The sequence below is a fragment of the Idiotropiscis lumnitzeri genome, chromosome 1, assembly GCF_059441095.1.
Source record: "Idiotropiscis lumnitzeri isolate Australia: NSW breed Sydney's pygmy pipehorse chromosome 1, RoL_Ilum_1.0, whole genome shotgun sequence".
NCBI lineage: Eukaryota > Metazoa > Chordata > Actinopteri > Syngnathiformes > Syngnathidae > Idiotropiscis > Idiotropiscis lumnitzeri.
The window spans coordinates 23104459-23126192 of NC_142391.1; the positions used below are offsets into that span (position 1 = coordinate 23104459).

General features: G+C 41.3%; 1 protein-coding gene across 2 annotated transcripts in view; it reads right to left on the reverse strand.

The window, feature by feature from the left end:
• Positions 1-21734, reverse strand: part of bmp2k (BMP2 inducible kinase) — a 29980-nt gene that overhangs the window by 5939 nt on the left and 2307 nt on the right. Inside the window, exons 2-15 of one of the 2 annotated variants that reach the window (XM_088290066.1) lie at positions 14848-14966; positions 13295-13400; positions 13071-13213; positions 11043-11164; positions 10074-10155; positions 8093-8225; positions 7701-7804; positions 7547-7626; positions 6939-7087; positions 5877-6055; positions 5640-5777; positions 3324-3493; positions 2520-2674; positions 1797-1910 (exon numbers count right to left, since the gene is read on the reverse strand). In XM_088290066.1, the coding sequence (XP_088146192.1) occupies positions 1797-1910; positions 2520-2674; positions 3324-3493; positions 5640-5777; positions 5877-6055; positions 6939-7087; positions 7547-7626; positions 7701-7804; positions 8093-8225; positions 10074-10155; positions 11043-11164; positions 13071-13213; positions 13295-13400; positions 14848-14966 (1794 nt within the window). Of the gene's footprint in view, positions 1-1796; positions 1911-2519; positions 2675-3323; positions 3494-5639; positions 5787-5876; positions 6056-6938; positions 7088-7546; positions 7627-7700; positions 7805-8092; positions 8226-10073; positions 10156-11042; positions 11165-13070; positions 13214-13294; positions 13401-14847; positions 14967-21734 lie in introns of both variants that reach the window. The other variant, XM_088290058.1, reaches the window with a different exon arrangement.

The following is a 21734-nucleotide window of genomic DNA, read 5'->3' on the forward strand; positions in this document are numbered from 1 at the left end:
AAAATAAGTTCCTCCTTTATCGAATCAACCAAAAATAAAATTTGCATTTTTTTTCTCCACTTTTTGTCGTGTGAATTTTTGGTCATAATCCTTTTCAGGAATTCTCAGAAAATAACCAGCGTAGCCGACAGAGATATTAGCTGCGCCGCAACATACCGTCGTGTACGCCTTTTCCAATAGCATGCAAGACAGCGTGACGAACAGAATATTGATTAGCAACTACGTAAACAATCCATTCATCAACTAGAAATTGGGCCAAATTGTCGAGTAATCGCATCTGGAAACAATAATGAGTGTGCTTTAACGACACACTATTACACAATCAAATTGTCTTAAAAAGTAATTTCAAAAAGGTTATTGTGTAAATTTAGTCCTCATTTCCATGTTTTTTTTTTAGTTTGTTTTTAAATCAACTCAATGATGGACTAAATTTAGACAAATGTACAGGACAGCTGGTTCTCCAAAATTTCCTGGGAAAAAAGTTACTTAGGTTCTTATTTCGACATAGAAGTTAAGTTAAATACAGCATTAAATTGGTATAAGAAGAACTGACGTACAAAAACACTAAGCACTAAAACAAACAAAATTGACAATTAAAAAAAAAGATTGCTTTCATAACGTATATAATTTTCTTCACGTTATTTTACAAGATAAAACATTCCCACGCTGCTGTTCAGGTGCTGACAGGCTTCTCTTACATTGCGGATTGGCTCGAAATGCTCGCAATTATCGGGTACAAATGAAAGTGGATTCAAAATGTTTTTTTTTAATGTTGACGTACACATTGGGAGCAGCGAGAGGCACACAAGCTATTATTGCCGCCGCTCACATTGTGGCCAGCGTGGAGGGAAGAGCGCAGGACGTTAGCGTCTGCCTTTCAAGTCATGTGTTTGCCAAAGTATTTCACTTCAATTTTCGGCAGCGAGCTGGAGGAGTTTATCGTGAGAGAAGGTGGTGATCGGCTCAGTGGGATGATTATTTCCCGTCAAGCTACGCTAGATGGTGGAGATGCGGTGCGGCAGCTCAATTATGCGACGTTGCACGCTTGTGTTTTGTCCCATCAAAAAAGAGCAAATGATAGCGATCAGCTTGCTGCCACTCTCAGCCTGGAATATCAAGCAGCTGTATATCAAGACTGCAATGCAAACTGACTAAATGTGATATGTAAACGTACTACATTTTGTTTGTGCGCAACAAAAAGCACGCGCCTCTGAATTTTGACTGTGACCATTGGCATCTTGGCCACATACTAACGAACGAACTAACGTGCTTGAAAGCAACAATTCACATTTGAAAGCACTATTTCACTTCATAGATGATATCGTACAATTAGCGTCAATGAACCTTTAGAGAAGCGGTCCAATGAAACCGCCGAGCGTTTTTTTTCAAAATGCAGGAATGATTGACGACGGCCAGGCTAACCAAATGCACCCTTAGCTCAAATGGTCCTGGCTACATTCTTTGGTGGCGTTTTTTTTTTTTTAAAGAATCGCCTCTTCCTGTTGACCTATACAGTTAATTACAATCAAAGCAGTCACTGTCATACTTGTGAAAATAATACTAATAAAGTTTAAGAAAAAATGTACATGAAGTGCATTTTCTACAATCCCCAGAGGAGGCACAGGTGACTCAATTTATCGGGAAGACGAGCACAGTTACTGACTAACCAAACAATCTCCCGTGGATGGTAGGAGACATGCTTGGCATGCCTGCGAGGGGGCCAGAGTGGTTGGGGGGAAAGTGTGTGTGGGGGGGGGGGGTTTGGGTCCTTGCGGCAGAGACTCCTTAAGACTTGCCTGCGCTGGCCACAAACGGCACCGAGCCAAACAGGTCCTCGGTCGGCAGGGGATTGGCGGAGGAGGGCGCGAGTCGGTCAGCCTCAACGCTGGCTGTTCTTTCCACAGGTTTGTCTGCATGAAATCACGAGCAAAAGAAGCATTAGTGCCTGAACATTTTGTTAACACATTTGCTCATAGGCATGCTTTTAATGACAAGTCATTATTTCTCAGAAATCCACAGTCAAGGTTTCATGAAATAAAATGCACAATATATAGTATCTTACCCAACACTGTTCAATATACAGTCAGGAAAAACTTGATAAGTAACGTTTTGCTGAGCCATTTTCTCATAGCTTACTCGCATCATTGTATCACATGCACTAATTCGCTAGCTGTCAACCAAAGTGATAACTTGTCACGGACGCTCGACACCATTTTGCAAAGCGTGATGAATAGCTCGTTCGTTCAAATCATATTTATGTCATTGCCATTTTTAGATATCTCTCAAGTGTTCACAATTTCTAAATCTTTGTTTCTGCTTGTATAAGAAGTGTGTTGTGTGCATTTGACTTCATGAAACGGTGACTGCTGATGCCATGATAAACAAGGACGTCACGGCCAGCACGTCGCGCCGCCCCTGTGTTCTAATACAGAGCTTTTGATGTTACAGGCGTGGTTTTCAATTTTCAGAGAGATCGGTGGCTCCTTTGCAAGAGGCTAAGTGAAGAAAGCGTCACTTGCTAGATCGGAGCATGTCAAACTCCCGGTCAATCAGCTCTTCTTCGGTCAGCTTGGAGAAGTTGTCCTCGCCAAACGGGTTCCAGCGCGACATGTCTGGGGGGTGGCTGGCGCTTTGGGGGGCAGGGCTGACGCCGTCAGAGGCCAGCAAGGGCGTTCTAGACAGGGGAGACCAAAAATCAATTACTTACGCAATTTTTTTTCTCCAATATTTTTGCATTAATTAACACTGTTAAGTTGATTTTTCATATTTTCGATAATAAAATGTACTTTAGTAGTATATAATTGCAGAACATTTTCTAATACTTGGGTTTTTTTTATATTTCTGTAACATTTTACTCAGAATACGTAAGAAATTTGTCACAGTATTTGTATATTTTTGCCCAATATTTTTTTTGTTTGTTTTATTTATTTATTTTTTTCAATATAATTTTTTTCTGTTCTGATTTCTTTCAGAACATTTTGCACTATTGTTCTCCCTTACGCCCTAACATTTATGTAATGTTCAAGTTTTTGTCCAATATTTGGCTAATTTTCTTTTAATAATTCTGTATTATTTTCCCAATATTTTTTCCTAACTTGTATTATTTTCACATATTTTATACAACTTTTCTACTTTAGTGTCCTCATATTTATTTATTTTCTGATTACTTTTTTTGCCCAATATCTGTCTATTTTCTTTGTAATACCTTTTCCTTTTCGTCATTTTGTGATGTATTCAAATATCATTGGAATATTTTGATCAGATTTCTGTCCGCACTTTTTCCGCTTTGGCAATAATAATGGTGAACTCTGCGAAGGAGTTACCTGGGATTGGAGTAGGACGACTCTGCAGGCGAGGGCACCCCGATGTGGGCCGTCGCAGCGGTGGGCGTGGTGGCATTGTAAGAGCCCAGCGGTACCTGGAACTCCAGTGGGGAGGATATGTAGGTGGGGAGATGCTGTTGTTGAGCAAATGCCTGTTGGTACTGCTGCAGCTGGGGGGGTATAGGGGGGTGGGTAAAAGGGAGAGAGGGGGGGAGGAGGGAGGGGAGAAAAGGGAACGGTGGCAATGATTTGGTGGCGCACGGCGATGAGCGACAAGATGACAAAATGCTGTTAGAGTGTAGTTCTGGTTTTGGGAAGCTGGAGGTGAAGGGAAGGGAAGTGGCAAGGGGGCCAAAATCAAAAAGTCAGCTTCACTAATTTTTTCTTGTCGTTTTGGATTTATTCTATTAAAAAAGTATTCTTGGATTTTTTTTTTCCTGATATGTTTTTTAATGTACTTTGTCATCTAATATTAAGCCACTTTCTAGGATATGTATTTTTTTTGCATTGTATTGTAATACTCCCCTGATTTTTTGTAAAATTTTGATTTAAGGTTTCATAGATTTTCTCCACTATTTGTGCATTTTAATATTTCATGTTATAACATCTTATTTTTTCCTTCAACCTCTGTATTATTTTTCAATACTATTTACTGTAATATTTTGTAGTTTTTCTTCAAACATTTGATTTTTTAAATCTTAATAGTTCTATTTTCCTACTGTTATGAGTGTTTTCCCCCACCTACTTTTGTCTAATATCCATCCTTTCATCCATCAGATGAACCGCTTATCCTAAGAAGATTTTAGTATTTATCCTTTAATATTGGCATCTAATATTTTTGTATTCATTTTTCTTTTAAGTTTTTTTTTCAAGATTTGTTATTTGTCTTTCATGTTTTGTAATTTTTATTATTTTCTCACAGTGTTGTCTGAGTATTGTCGTTATTTATTCCCCAACAGTCCCATTTTCCCCAATATTTACAAGTCATGTCGTCGGTGTTTTGGGGGTTCAAGGCCAGCGTCTCGTGCGAACTTGGCGGCTTGCGAGGGAGAGAGGCAAAGCCACGCTGGCTTTTTACCCTCTGTTCAATTCCTCGGCTGCTTTGTCGCAGCAGATTGCCGCCCGCCCCAAACAGATGGCGGATGCTGGCGGCAGACGCAGCTAAAAATTGCCGCCAGTCAACAGTTTAGTTTGAGCGTCTGCTGGCGATGCGCAGTTGACTGTTTGCACCGCGGGCACGGGAGGACGAAAACGGCATTGCATGACGCGCGCCGTTATGCAATTTGGTCATGTCATACACTCTTGAAAATTTTGGTTGCTTTCTTAATCTTTAATTTTATTGTGTAATAATTCAATGACATGGGCAGGAGGGTGACCAACTGGTGAGCACGTCCGCCTCACAATGGAGAGGTGCAGGGTTCGATCCCAGGCTCTGGCCTTCCTGTGTGGAGTTTGCATTTTCTTCCTGTGCCTGCATGAGTATAGCACTTATGATATTTGTTTTCATTTTTCTTCTATTTTTATTTTACATCACAAAATACATTTTCCTGATATCTTAATATTTTTGTCACATGATTTTGATTCATTTGATATTTGGAACGTTTCAGGTGTCATTGAATGGTTTTCATTTATGTGTGTATTTCTTCATTTTTATTAACATCGTTTTCCTTTAACACGAATACTTATCTAATATTAGGTTTTTGATTTTTCTAAAAAATAATAGGTCATATTTTTTATTATTATTTATGTCATGTCATGTCATTATCCACACCGCTTCTCCTGTACAGGGTCGTGGGAGGGTGCTGAAGCCTATCCCAGCTGACTACGGGCGAAAGGCGCACTACACCCTGAACTGGTCGCCAGCCAGTCACAGTATTATTTATGTATGTATAATTTTTGTTGTTTCCACTGTAAAATGTGTCAGATTTCCTGACATTTTTGTCTTATTTATACATTTCCCAACCCCCAAATATGGACTAATACATAAGGTGCTGCTGTATTATGTTTCCATTAATGATTTTTTCCTTATCTATATGTACTTATTTTACTTACTGTCCTCTACTTCCCCTCCAACACCGGTGTATTTCTTACCTAATAAGCATCCATTTTCACCTAATATCCCCCCCACCTCAAATATTACCCAGGTTAGTTGTTATTTTCCAAGTAAGAAAGATAGTAAGATGACTGTGTGAAAGTGTGTTGCTGGCTAGACAAAAGGCGATATAGAATACACATTACAGCCATGTTTCTACTTTTTGTAAGCTCTGCGTGAAAGGGGCTGCTGTGTGTTTTCCTGGGAGGAAATGGCCCACTCACCATGGTGGCGTACTGGGCCTGAGCAGCATGAGAGACTCTCTGCTGATACAAGGGCTGCTGCTGCATCATCATTTGCTGCTGTTGTTGGAGTAAAGCCTGCTGCTGTTGTTGCTGCAGCTGTATGGACTGCTGCACAGCCTGTTGGTACTTAAGGGGTTAAATAAAATAAATTAAAAAATTTAAAAAAAACGGTAAAATAGTTACAGAGATGGGGTCCACGACCATGTGGCGTGTTACCTGGAGGTATTGGAGTTGCTGTGTGTTGATGTGTTGCTGCTGCAGAGCTTGTTGTTGTTGTTGGTGGTGGTGGAGCTGCTGAAGGCGCAGGTCGCCCGGCTGCAACTGCTGCAGCACTCGGTGCTGTTGACTGCCAGGTTGCGGCTGCACGCAAGGCTGTCCTGAACCAGGAGTTAGAGCTGCCAAAACAACAAATTACTCTTTAGCTGTTACCGTGACTTATACATTTACGTGAATTATTTTTTTCCTCATATTGTTGTATGTTTTTTTTATATTTTGCTAATTTTTGAAATGGTATTTCAGTATAATATATATTTCTGTGGAATACCTCTTCTTCCCCCAACTAGTTGCACATGTTTTCCATTTGATATATTTACTCTTAACTAATATTTCATCTTGTATTGTTTTAAGGTCCAAAACATTTACCAGATATTTGTTTTCCCATCTCTCAGTTCTACTTTTTTCTCTTTTTTTTTTTAAATAAAATGTTTACGTTTTCTCCAGCAGTAGCATTTTACATCTAATATGAACTATTTAAACGACAATTTTGATTATAATTCATATTTTTTAATTATCTCCTTTTTGTGTTTTTATAATAATGAATGTACTCTGTTATTTGCATTATTTTAGTATTTTACATCTAACATTTTAATACTACTTTTATTACTTTTTAGTTACTCAATGTTTTTGTGTCACATTTTTGGTGGTAGGATCAATTGATGGATGTTCCCCAAAATATTTTAGTATTTGACACAATATTTACGACTTTTGCTAGTATTATTATTATTATATTTCACGTGATTTTTAAAGAGATTTTTGTATTTGCTGTGTGATATTTTTTGGGTAATTTTTCAAGTATTTTGTAAATAAATGTATCCTGAAGTTTTCAACAATATTCCTATATTTTAAATATAATATGTACAACTTATTTTATATTTTTTTTTATCAGAATGGAAGGATGTCAACAATGTAATGTACCCTTGACACCAGCAGGTGCCACAAGTTCCCTTCTCTTCTTGCACTGTTTAGCTTGTTTTTGAGCTTGTGATGTTTTTGGCGCACCTTTCTGACCGTTACTGACAGGCACGGCAGGCCCCGCGGTCATCTTGACCGGCGTGACGGTGGCGAGCGGCAGGACGTTACTGTTGGCCGCCTTGGGCCTCTGACGTGGGGCGATGGAGGTCTCCGTCGGGCCCACCGAGTCTCGTATTCTGAACATAAAAATAACAACATAGGTGAGCTGTGATTTTAAATGACAAAGACCAAGTAAATAAAACAAATAAATAGAGAACAATTACATTTTGGTGTCTGTTTTCCAATATTTTGTCTAATGTGTTTATTTTGTGCATTATATTTTCTTTTTTTTTTAACTCTATCTATCCACCTTATGGTGTTTACTTTTTTCATGTTTTTGTCATTTTTTTTGTCTCATGTTTTCACATTTCACTACTGGGTAAAATGTAATATTTCTTAAATTATTTAGTATTTCTGGATTTGAGATTAACTCCCATTGTACACCCCCACACCCCTAATATTGGTGTAATTTTCATGTAATATCTTTAAGTATATTTTTCGAATATTTAGCTTTCTAGCCAAAACATTGTGTATTTTTTGACCTAACATTTGAATATTTGTCATTTTACAATTTCACCCCCAAAAAGTAGCAGTACCTTGCTTTCGTCATACTCTTTTTGGCGGCCACTTCGCTGGCCGTGAGAGGCTCTGGTAATGCCGTAGGGATGGGAGAATTCTGTAATGACAACCATGCTGTCACTCTGCATTTATTGGAGAAAAAAATAAATTTAAATTCTGCGTTGCACTTACGAAGATGTTTGGCACAGGACAGTCCCTTCCGGCAAATTTAAAGGCAAAGTAGGACACTTGGTAGATGTCTGGTCGCTTCTCCTGGTCTGGTTCGAGCATATATCCTGTAGGAAAGCATTTAGAATGTTTAATAACTGTGGGATGCGCTTCTCCTTTTGGCCACTTGCCGGAGCCATTCCTCCACCTCAGAAAAGGGAAGCAAGAGCATTTTGGCGGGTGGAAACAAGCAGTCCTGACTGGTTTAAACAGGCTCAACTTGTGTACAGATGGCTCTGTGCTAAAACACTCACTCACAAAAAAATAAGGCTGAGTGTGCAGATTAGTCCATGAAAACCGCATCAGCCCACATTCAGGCAATGGCCAAATGTTTGCGAGGACGTAAAACAACTTACGGATTAAGCAGTGCAACTTGAGGGAGAACTTGGAGTTGTCAGGAACGATAAAGGTTCCGTCGCAAATGGCAACTTGGCTCTCCCCGAATGGAAGCGTGAAGAAACACAGCTTGTACAACAAGCATCCCAGCGCCTGCGGAAACAAACATTTATAAACACTGCTTCTGATATCGAGCGGACACAACAAATGGAGACGAGAAACATTTGGGCTGGATGCCAGGAAATTGACACACTGCTCCTAAAATACCTGCTTCAAAACAAAATGACATGGAACGAGGTTTTGAGGCTGAATTTTCAAACCTATAAAGAAATAAGTTCAAACTGTCACTTCAAACCGAAATGGAAAACTTTGTCTTTGTCTTTTTGAATATGGCTTCTAGAGATCGTTGTCAAGTTGCCAAGCCAATGTGGCTTCGGCGGCGAGATTTTCGAAAAACTCTCTCGGGGTGTTTGTCTTTGAAAGATCCCTGGAAATGGCCAAAATGATTAGAAAAAGGCTGCTTTCAATTGAAATTAAATTGCCGGAGTTCCCATGTATTTTCAAGTGTGGGGATTTGGTACTCTTTTGTGCAATTTCTCTTGATTGACCAAATTTCATAGTGCAACATGTAACGGACATTGGTGCTTCAATATGAATGGCTGAAAATGATAAAAAATAATCCAAAATGGTCCTCTTTAAACAGAAATGGCAGACGTGCTGTCTTTTTAGCCATGTACCACATCGTATGTTGCCACGTGACACTTCCAAATTGACAAAATTATCTGAAATGTCTGCTTTAAGACAAAAATGACAGAAGTTTTGCCTTTTTCTGGATAACCTCTTGAGATGATTTGGTGCTATCAGCTCTTGATTAATCTTCTCACCAAATATCATGTTGCTAGATGTAAAGTGCTTCATTAGGGGCAGAATATTCAAAAACTCTCTTGGAACCACTTGGACGGATCCCTAGAAATTAACCTAAAATGACTGCTTCAAACCAAAGAGCAGACCCTCGTCTTTCTGTTGCTGCAATAGCTTCATGGGTCTACCCATCGACACACGGTACAAAAATCCAGAAACTACCTAAAACAAAGTCTTTGAAGGATGCCAGGAACCCCCCAAAATTGCAGGCTCCCTGCAGATTTTCGGGCATGGCTTCGACAGACTTTTTGGAGGGTCTTCGCATGATAGAGACACCAACAAAATGTCATGCCACAAAAGGCAAGTGGCTTCAGGGGCTGAATTTTCAAACAAATTCCAGGCACAATGGAAGCCACTAAACTGTTTGTTCCTGAGCTAAGAGCCCAGGCAGCGAGTTTAACGCCCTGAGCAATATGGCCGTCAAAACAAACAAGTCCGCAGGCTGCTTATGAATGATGCAATGAAATGTGCTGACACTGCAGTTTACAGATAAACCACTTTGGAAACAGTCAGCTGCCTTTGGGGCTTCTGGCGTCTTGGAGCACTCATATTGAGCATTGAACAAGCTGATAAACGCGTGTGCTTTGAGAGACGCTCCAAACAGAACAGGAAGTCAAATGTGCTTGCAGGGGAGGCGGGGGGGCTGTCAGGAAGTAGGGAGGTGGTGGGGTTTGTTGCCCAACACAAATGTCTCGTCTTATATTGTGAAATTTGTTTAAAAATAATCAACAAGTTGTTTCAGTGCAATATAATGGGACAAGTATCCGATTGATTGACGAGTGCCCTGCATAAAAACAGGTTTTTGATTATCTGCTTTGTGTTGCAAGCAAGCGTCAGGTATGCTGCTGCTCGATGAAAATAAAATGCCCTTGCATGTACGCAAAGACACACTCAGTTTTATTTATTTTTTTTAAAAGAGGGGGGAAGCAAAAGTAAACAAGAGTTGGGCGAGGCCGCAAGGAGGAAGAGGAGGAACCTGTCAGGGCAGAATAACGGCAAGGAGCACACATGCGGGACAAACCAGCGCTGCAACAAAACAATCACGCACACACTCGCGCATGCACGCAAACACACACTTACCCATATATCAGCCTTAGTGGTGATGGCTTTCACTGCATACAAGTTAATCATCTCCGGCGCCCGGTACGACAGTGTGGTGTACCTGTGGTTCCAAGGAGGAGGAAACCATTCCAATGACAAAGCAAATTATTAATTATTGGACATTAATGCCACTTTGAAACATACTCGCAATGTAAATCCACAACAAAATGGCACACAAATGACAATTGCGTCAAAGGTGTACATTGAAGACTTCCCGATCCTGCAGCTGCGCAAGGGCCTCTTTCAGTGGGCGATATAAATAAAGTTGCATTGCATTGTATTGTACCGTTTAATATTGTGCAATGTGTAAGTGTGTCCATGTCCAAACGTCGGGTCGAACAGAATGCCACAAGGTCACGTATATAAGGTCACGGTTAGGAACACATTTGGTGAGGAAACAAAATGTATTGTGTGTCTTAATAAGAACAGATTAAATGAAAATGCAACAAAGAGAACAATGTTACCACATTATAAATGCTTGTAAGCGAGACACAGAAATGTCTTTGACAGCAATAGAATGTACTCAACGCGTACAACATTTAAAGAATCGGTTGGAGCGTTACCAGAACCTGCACAACAGTGACAAAACACTCTACCTCGCTACAGTTATTGTATTGCACTTGACCGTTACTGAATCACACAGTCGGTAACCAAAGCGGGCAGGACGGTTATCAGAACATGCTAGACCGTAACTAGTATGGGCTGGATAGTTACTGGAAACCGAAACATGTCAGACAGTTACCGGAACAGGCCAGCCAGTTTATGGAGTCTTCAGTCTTATTCTTTTATGCATAATTTTTTTTTGGGGGGGAAGCCGACATCCCCAGCGTTTGACAGACTTCAATGACATCTTTGAAGTCATTTTTCAACTGGAAGCGAAACAGCGCGCGCCAGATAAGTATCATCTCGTTCCGGCTGCAGCAGCTTTCAAAGATTTATTGAACTCACTTCTTTATCTCGTCCTCCACAGCGGTCACGCCATCTTTGTGCGGCTGCAGAACTTTGTGGGTGGCGCTGCCAAAGTCACACAGCACGTAGCTGCCCTGGTCGTTCAGCAGGATGTTCTCCACCTGCCAAGGAGCACCGCATTGGTTACGTTGCGTTAAAGTATTTATATAGAGTGAGAAGATTACGTTGGTGTACCTAATGTTGTGCCCAGCTATTTTCAAAGGTGTAAGGGGTGGTAAAAAAAAAAAAAAAAAAAAGAAAAATGGGTTCATTTTGATGATATCGTCAGTAGGAGGCATTCATGTACGTTCCTCTGGAAACAAGCCTAATGGACACTTGCTACATCTTTTCGGACAATTATTTTCATGGGTTTACCCGTGATATACACGCCTACTGCATTTCATGATGTCAAGTGAAACACACTTTGGGGACTGAATTAAAACAAAAAAAAAATATTAAAATCGGGAGAAAGAAAGTTGACTTAAAAAAATGGTCGACATTTTTTTTCTGGGCTTCATTGTACTCCATTCATAGATATTTATAAGCCATACAAGTCCATTGTACACTAAATCATGACCCTTTTCAAAGTCTCTTAGCACTCTCTTTTGGTGGAAAGTTGAAACTGCAGGCTTAATTTAATTTATTTATTTATTTACTTACAGAGGCAAGTCTAGTTGCGATTTCACCTTTCCTGATGCATCCCACTCATTTTAACAGAAAGCAGTGGCTTGGAATTAGGCTCTAATATATCAACAAGGAAGTTAAAGTCGTGACTGGGTTATGTGTCAAAAAGAGCAATCCACCGCATTGCTCGGCTGAGTGGAGATTTGAATATATCATTGCGTGTTAGAATGGGGTGGCCTACAGCATCGCCAGTCGCGATGTACTGCATGTTCTTTTTGGACTAGATGTCATGTTAAGAGGAGTAACAGTTGGAAAAGGAAAGGAAATTTGTCTTGAAGTGGAAGAATGGTAAACTCAGTTTAGCTTGAGACACATCGGCGCATGTGTTCAGGAGTGCTCAGCAGGCAATCGTGACAGTGGCTACTTTATCTTTTATTGTATTTAATTCTATTTTGGATCTTTTATTGGACTGTATTTGGTGAGAAAGTGAGCACGACACCATTGCTCGATGTACTTTAAAATATGAAAATATTGTTTGACTGACAATCGTGTTAAAATACACGAATCTTGGCAAGCTTCATAGTTATTTGTAGATGCATGAATATAGCTGTCAAACAGTTCAGGATGAAAAAAATAATAATCCGGGTGGTGCGTGTGGAATGACTCGAGTAATTGATGGAATAATGGCTAGAAAAATAGATTGTGAAGATATTTGTTTGTTTGTTTACCACCAAGCTTCTCCAGTCGATCTGGCTCGTAGCCATTTTCAAAGCTACTCTGAAAACGGAGGTCAGTTGAAGGATTCAAAGTTAGTCACTGAGGAGTCACTTTTGTGAGAGGAGAATGAGGAGCATGTGGGAGGCTCGTTGGGGGTTTCTGCAGTGGAGGAAGGAAATAAGAACATGACCTGGCACAGGAAGCGGGAAGGGGCGCCAGGGGTGCAAGAGGAAGCGGAGGCGCTGGAATAATCTGGAAAGTTCTTGTGCTGACCACGCAAATATTAAAATTCAATTCATTTCTTTCTGGTCCCAACACACAAGTTTCACCCTCCTGCTTTTATTTACATTTTGGGGTCAGGTTGGGGACTTAGTTAATACACTGTCACAACCAAAGCAGCAGCAGCTAGGTGTATGAAAATAGAAAAATGTGTTTTGTTTTTCACATAGTTTGTAAACTGTTAAAGACCGATAAAAAAGAAATATTTTATGCCTTCAAAGTGAGTGGGAGGAGTAAAACTATACGGAGAAATGCTTTCTCAATTGTCTCAACATCACAGATTTTTACCTACTGTGGCTGGGCCAGGAACATATTCCCAGTATTCTTGGGATAGATGACCAATGTCAACATTGCTCTCGGCTCTATGTGCAGTCGAGTAAATACGAGAATCAGAAGATGCCGTCTTACCTTGAGGTCCCGGTGGATGACCGGTGTCTTGCACTGGTGCAGCCTCGCCACTGCCTCGCACGTGTCGCAAAAGATGTGCAGCACCTCGGCCTCACTGAAGCCCACGTTCAGACGCTGGTTCATCTGCTTCACCACCTGGCCCGCTGAATGACATCAACAACACGGTTGAGCCTTCACCCCAGCAAAGTTAACGCTGAGGCACCATTTTTGTGGACAGCAAGTACCTTTGCAGTACTCCATGAGAATGAGGACCTCCCACACACTGTCTGATACGGTGTTGACGGCAGAGTCCAGGTAGCCCACGATGTTCTTGTGGCCTGACAGCTCCTTCTGCATGAGGCATAATGACAATTCCGACAACTTAGCCTTTGGGAGCACTTTGTTTGTACAGCATGGCTGCCTGTCATGCGAGAAGTCAGATGGACTAAGCGTCAAAAGGATTATTGATAGTTAATTACTTGCACCGGATAAAAAAAAAAATGTTTGAGCCACTTCAACATCAAGCACAGTTTGAACAATTAATTCCGCGATTCTTTCGTGTACCACAAGAGGGAGCCCATGTATCACACCAACAATCACTGGTCTAGCAGATCGGTACGTAAGGGGAATTGCAGCAGACGCAAAAGTGACATGAACCATGGAATAGAAAATGATTTATTTTGATTTTGAGACAACTAGATCTGCCAATGCATTTCAAAAGAATAGTACTAATGCGAGTTTCAAATTTTCTAAACGTTACTGACGCATTATTATATAGATCTGTCAAGCCAGATTCCGAGGTATTTGCAGCATGTGACAAATTGAACAGTAGAACCATGCAGAGAAAGAATAATGTTGGGGTGCTCAATTTGTAGAAGGTTTCTGTTGACTCCATACTGCAAAGAGCATTTTAAATCTTGACGAAGCGTAGACAGGGTAGTGTGGTGGGAGGAGCTACAAGTATAAATGTGTTGGTGACCTGCAAATGGCCGAGAGAGTTACTGCTAGTTAGCATAGCATTGCAAATTGTTGATGTAAAAGAATTAAAAGTTTTGGCTCAAGTATAAAAACCTGCGGGACACCTGAAGTGACTGAGATAAGACATCCTCACCGACTGTGTGCGAACAGAGCAGTAACTGTGAAACCAAGCAACAATTCTCAGAGAAGACAATATTCTGTAATCGTTCAAGATCAACAAAGAGATTAACAGAATCAAATGTCTTTGCGAGACTGACAAAAACAGCAGCACAAAATTCTCGGTTGTCTTCATCATTTACCACTTTCAGTGTTGCAGTCCTGATCAAAAGCCCGACCGTAAAAGATTAAAAAATTTATCATGTCCTGGTTGAGTATTATTTCAAAGATTTTGCAAAGGCAGGGAAGTTTAGAGAGTATAGAACTCAAAATATGTTATTATCACCGATTAAAAAAAGCGGGACGACTGCAGCAGATCCATACATTTTCACTGGGACACCCAACAACTTGAGGCATTGCCTGCTCAGGTAAAGTTTACTTTTGAAATGATGACAGACTGGATTCTTTCTATTTTCATTATTTCCTGGAAGTTAATATGTCTTCAAAATTGAACAACTGCTCGGTTGTATGGCATCCGGGAGGCTGCACTGTAGCAAATTAACTGCGACATGATTCCTTCACAACAAAGCCAGTCTGATCATGCGTCATTTGAAATTCTGTGTGAAGTTCTTGGAAGACGACATCAGCGGGTGGCTCATTGTTCATCATCACACCTGACGCTTCCAATGGACGTGAAACTGCGTGTGTAGTGCGTGGTTCTCACCATGATGGTAATCTCCCGCTTGTGGACATTGAGGTCGGGCACGTTGTTGACGTACATGCGCTTGAGGGCGCAGCGGATGCCGCTGTGTGTACGGGCCAGGAAAACCACTGAGAAGCCTCCTGCAAACACACACACAAATACAAAGAAAACGCATTTGTCCATAAAAAGGACATACACTCATGGTAGCATTTGTTCGTTGGCGTAATGAATTGTGTGATTCATTATTGAGATCATTTAGCCATCAGTGTCAGAATGGTCTGAAACTACGATATATGGAGTTTCAGTTTACCCATCCTAATGCCCCTGCACCACATTCAGGAACTTACAGAGCAATGGGTTGCAATCTGTGCCGCTTATCAGAAGCTAATGCTACGAAAAGAATACCTTGACGCTAAATCGGGTAACGGGCAACCTTGATAGGCAGGACGCTAACTATGCTCGTAGTTTGAATCGGGACGAGTTCATGGAGATTATTCAACCTGGACAGGAAGCTGCTGCTGGCCTTCTACCACTCGTCCATCGAGAGCCTGCTGACGTACTGTGTCTCCACCTGGTACAGCGGCTGCACTGAGGCGGACAGAGTGAGGCTCCAGAGGACAGTCAAAACAGCGCAAAGGATTATTGGCTGCCCTCTCCCCCCACTGTCGGACATCTACACCGCCCGGTGCCTCAGAAGGGCTCTCAACATCGTCAATGACAATACCCACCCAAACTCACACCTGTTCGACCTGTTGCCCTCTGGCAGGCGCTACAGATGCATCAAATCAAGGACCAATAGACTGAGAAACAGTTTCTTTCCGAGAGCCATCTCCATACTGAACTCTCACACACACACGAGACCACCCTAACCTCGCAAAACAGCATTGTGATGTGTTTCTATATGCCCTATTCAGTACTGAATTCCATTGCACTGTCTTCTTTATTTATCTAATTTATATATTTGTCTGTATTATTGTTGTATTGCACTGGAGAGGGGAGCCCTCTAATCTCGTTGCACACTTGAGTACAATGACAATAAAGGGATTTCTATTTCTATTTCTATTCTATTACAAAGGAGTCAACAACGGCGCGTTTGTTGTGCAACAAGTGAGCTCAGGTCATCTTGGCGTTGCCTGAGGGAAGGTGGGGTGGGGGGAGGGGGATTGAGTAACGTAGGCTACGGCTAGCTAGCAATGTTTGCTGCCACAATAGCGCGAGTTAGTGGGACACTGGTTCACCATGACGGCCAACAGAATTACAAAATAAGCAACACTGCTGATAAACAATGTGAAGTGACCGCATTGCGTGATGGTATTTTTTTTTGGGAGGGGGGGGGGGGGGGGCAAGCATAAACTGTGAGTCATCAAACATGTCACTCTAGGCAGGAATGGATGGAATCCATACGCTTCAGGTTAACAGTTGCTTCCAAGGGGTGTTTGTTTCGTCACGGTTTAACACAGGAGCTCGGCTCGCACCAGATTTTAGTGTGCACATTATCTCCATGTGGGAAATCAATAATGACACATGTATTCATTGCTTTTAAGCAAATGTTGGATTATGGTTAATATAATTGATGATTCAAAAGGTTTAAAACAGTTCCCAGGTGTCTGACTACCACTTGAGAAGGCGATCCTGTCTCACGCAAATGAGCCAGCTATCTAATCTCTCTAATTTGATGGATTTTTAAAAAATCAGCAAACTTGAAGATTGCAATGATCAAAATCACAGATTTTAAATCATATCAAAATATAGATTTAAAATCATTTACTTTTTAGACCAGAAATTCAATTTTAGAAAGGGTTAGAAATTGTAGATTTCAATTGTGAAAATTGGAGCTTTTCCATGTACAAATTGTGGACATTCATTGTAGGAATAACAAATTTTAATCATAAAAATGTCGATTTTCATTGTAGTGATCGTAAATGTTCCTGGTTTATGCCTATGAGCCGCCCCGTCCAATTCTAGTGCGGGGTGTGCCAACTCGCAAGAACAAAAGTAAGTGAGCGCTCATGGTTACTAAAGTTGAGCTCAGCTCGCAGACACCTCTGGATTTTATCCCAACTTGCTATGAGAACAAACTACACGGCTTACAGTTTAAACTGCCCCGTAAAATGTCCATTAGAGTCCATTTAACTCCAATAAATCTGGAATACAAAGAGTATTTATAAATAGAAGGTTGAGATGCGTCCCCTATGAAAGGATCACGAGAAAAATAGAGTGGCGTCTCAGAATGAATTCCAAATGGATGTCATTACTCTGACGGGATCACAGAATTTGCCTGTCCCAACAAAAGACCTGTTTTCAGTTGTGTTGTCCGAGAACACCTGTTCCAGGATCAGGTTCTCACTAAATCGCCGCCACGAGGCTTTTGTCACCTCCAACCACATATTGCCAGGAAGGAAACGGGGGGGAGGGGCGCAATCGGGGGGCCTCACACATACCAACGTTATAGACAAAGGAGGGACCCCTCGGCACCCTGGAGGACCCCTGAACTCACTGTACGAGACACCGTTTGAACCAGCGGCAGTGACGTCACAGTGACGGCTGTTGTTGTCCGACAGACGATGACGCCAAGGACAAAAACAAAGACCGGATTCATTCCGCTTTGTCTCCAAGTCCTCATCTTGATTATTTGATTAGTGATCACCATACAAGTTACAAACAAATACACTGGGCCAATCATGACAGTCTGCAAAGGAGGCCGGGAACAACGTTGCTTAACAAGGGAACTGGACCAGTAAAAAAAAAAAATTGCCCAGTTTACAAAATTGAGGCCCACATCATGGAGTGCATGGAGGTTCCGTGGATATTAATTAAAAAAAAAAAAATCTGATTTTTTTTTGGTTTATAATATTACACCTGTTTTAAGTGTAGACTTTAATTGGAGAAATTTCAACTATAGGAGTCGTACAGATGAGGTGCATTTAAAAGGTGATGTCAACCCAAAACCGTTCTTGACAAGAATATGTTCTATGCAGAGACACTAGTCAAAATAGGGCTGTCATTAATATTGCGTTCGTGGAATATGAGTTGAGCAGCAAAATCCACCCGTTTTTGTGTGGCCATTTCTGTCGACAGACATCACAGTTACTCAGGGGTCAGCCAACAACCATTCATGGCTCAGCTTCAGAAAATTTGGTAGCCAAAATTGCTCTTTTTTAATATTGCTATTATTTTTATTTGCAACTTACACAGTTGCAACTCCCCACCCCCTGACATGGTTGCCAGACATCTAAATACTTGTTACACAACATATTTAATTTTAAAAGCCAAAATTGAAGAATAAATACCAAGCTGCAGTCTGTGAGAGTAATGCAATCCACAAGCCAACATTCGCCAGACCAGTACGACCGAACTTTGGCTATTAAGTAGGATAAAGTTTTCATTTTCATCCTAAAATGGTCTCATCTCAAGTAGACTCCCGTGGGGCATTTTAGCCTGTAAGCTGTTTTAAGACAAACTTTAAGAAGCACAGGAACATTTTTGCCAATGTTTCGTCCTTCTTGTCTTGCTGAGTGAGCCGTGCTTTGTGGGAGTGCGTCCCGCTCGCAGATTCTGATTCTGAGATTTCGGGTTACATCACGCCTCACCTCAGGAACATGTTTCCAACTCCGGGGGTCCGTTTGTTTGGCAGCTGCTTGCCGCTAATTACCGCAGATGACTTTTGGATCAACGAGATTTAGCAAATCCTCGAGAGATTTGCTATGATACGGGATAATCTGCGCCAAAAAAGCGGCCGCGCCGGCACAGACTGTGGCTACAAAAGTTAAAGGTGATCTTTCTTTACTGTGTCGCATTAAAATAAACACTCATTCCATGACCTGTAGATTCCTTACATAACATTTGTAATACTGCAATCACGTGATTTATTTGTAGTTACTTAATGGCACAAAAAGGCCACTGTAGTCGTGGCCTGCGGAAGCATCCATTGTATAAAAAATGTCCAAATTGAGGTCAGTTTTTTTTTTTCTTTCCTAAAGACTGAACGAATGATGTCACCCCTTTGAGAGTCCATTTGAATCCAAGAAATTGGGAGCGTGCATGGAGCGGTTGATCTGCAAACCCGACCCACTTGAGGCTGCATTTAAGCCTTGACATGTCTCACCACAGTGACAGTCCGGATGCATCAGCAGCAAAAAGTTCCGGCTGGCTAAAAATAGAAATTAGGGGTGGGTGTGTGCGTGTTTTTGGTTTTTGGTGAAACTGCTTTTTCACAGACAGATAACACATTCTGCACTTTCATGTTGTTGGGGGTGGGAGTGGGAAGGGTCTTCATCATGGCGGTCTCAAATAAGATGTTTTCTTATAAACCTTTACTTCGTATTGTTGGCATGGCGACAGGGACAAATTAGCATTGACATTTTGTAAACCATCTTAAAAAAAAAAAGAAAAAAGTTTTAACTATCACAGAAGTGTACCTAAACCGGTAATATTCAAGCGATGACTGTTCATAAGTTGTATTGAAAATCCGCACAACAACCCGGTGCCGACGATAAACCGCAGAATAGCAGTTGAACACTGTACAGTTAGCTTCATCAGAGCACACCTCTAGTTTCCATAGACGGGTAGCATTGGCATTTGGCTCTGCTCCCCCTTGAGATGTGCTAATCGGGACTGGCTCGTACTCAATGAACGAGCACAAAAGGCGGCGATGATGCCCGTCACGGGGACACAGGCTGCGGTTTTTTTTTCTATTACGCTGGCATTCTATGAGTTGACAAAAGAGGCACAATGCGAACATTCATCAGGCCTACAGTATGCTAATCGTGGCCATTCGAGACGTTTCGACAACGCACAGCGACAGACAGCCAAACCGGTTGACTCAGAACAACATCAGCAATGTACACACACACACGCACAGACGACTTTCGACTGGCAACGGCGTCACCAGGATTGCGCTTGGTTGTTTTTTTAGAAACGCATCAAGTTTGTTTTTATGATGAACAACTTTTTAACGCCTACATTTTATCAAATGTGCACACAAACTTTGTTCACGTGGAGACTTTTTTGTTATTCTGAGTGAAATAATTTGGAATGAAGATTTCTCGTCACCTGTTTCTATGTGATGTGCCGTTTACATGCGCTACTACATTGAATAAGAAGAGTCATTTAATTTATCAAGATGGGGTTCATTCATCGATTTTGCACAGTAGTTTTTGACTTTTTTAAAGAAGCATAATTGATAAAAAATGTTAGCAGTACAAATTCCGCCAGACGCTGCCATTGAAAGTGCGTATATGACAACATCATTATGCATTTATGTCAAGACAGAGCATTTGCGGACCGGACGCAGCCTTGCTCTTCCGACTGAAACGATTACATGATGCTCGCCACAAAATCGCACATCATTAAAAAAAAAAGGTCAACTGTTTTTCCTCTCATCAAATTTTAAATTTACACTCCATAAAAACTCACATTTTAGCTTTGTTAACAAAAGACTTGTTCAATTGCTACTTTTTTTAGTTTCCAACTTTACTCATGTAAAATACTTTTTTTCTTTTATAATACATGAAAGAGACTTGATTCTCATTGTATTTAAAAAAAAAAAATTACAGCTTTTCACCATCAAACCGGTACCCTTTACTTATCCTCCCTTATCAGAACAACTTTACCAGTGTAGATAAAAAGACAAATATGGAGACTTTTGCAAATCGATTTCATTGCCAATCACCCAAAATCCTCCCTTGGGGCTGGCGGCTATCTGCAGCGCCCAGTCGATGTTTGGTATTGAACGTAAATGGAGCAGACGTCAACATTAATGACGCCGGCGAGTCAAAGGTCAGCGCTGAAGGGGAATCTTGTGATTTTCATTCAACAGTCAAATGGCTGAAAACATCACATGATGTCTTTTAGTACCTTGAGTGCGCAACAAGCACACATGGAGGAAGCTGTGCCGCACTCGTCAGCGCATGATACGGGGCTCGAAAAACTTCATTCTTGCACGTTCATTTTTTTCACTGAAAATTATAACGTAAATTAAATTTTAATACAAAAGTCCACCTTTTTTTTTGTAATGTTGAATGGGATCCTAGCAGACAACTTTTTTCGTGGAAAAAAAGTACTCAAAATTATAACTTCTCATTAAATACAAACAAATGCTTGCAAATATATTCATTCAGTAAAACGACTTCCTTTACATATTTTTTTTCGCTATGAATGATAACGTTCTTGCAAAATTGTAACTGTTTCCTTGATACTAATTTCAATTTTCTTGTAATATTCCGTACTGTGACTTTACACAGATGGCGGCACGTTGGCCGACTGGTTAGCACGATGGCCTCACAGTGAGAGACAGCATCGGGCGTGGGTTCAATCCCGGCTCCGGCCATCCTGTGTGGAGTTTGCATGTTCTCCCCGTGCCTGCGTGGGTTTCCTCTCAAATTCCAAAAACATGCATGGCAGGCCGATTGAACACTCTAAATTGCCCCTAGGTATGAGTGTGAGCGCGGATGTTTGTTCGTCTCTATGTGCCCTGCAATTGGCTGGCAACCAGTTCAGAGTGTCCCCAGCCTACTGCCCAAAGATAGCTGGGAGAGACTCCAGCACGCCCCGTGACCCTAGTGAGGAGAAACGGTACAGAAGATGGATGGATGGACACAGTGTAACAAATGGAACTTCTACTTCACGGATTAGCACCGTCTTGGCTGAATTAGCCACAGGAAGAAAAGAAAAAAAGCCCAAATAGGCTGATACTCGTGAAAAGGAGAAGTTGCGGGTGACTGCCACTTCTAACTGCCAGTCAAGACATCCCATGATGCAAATGCCGCATGACTTCTTCTTCTCTCCCCCCCACCCTATCTTCATGGCATCGCAGAACAACATTTTTTAATCACTTCCTGCTCGGCTGCAAAACCAACAGAAATCCTGTCATTTTAAATTGTTGCGCTGTTGCTAAGGAGATTTGCCGC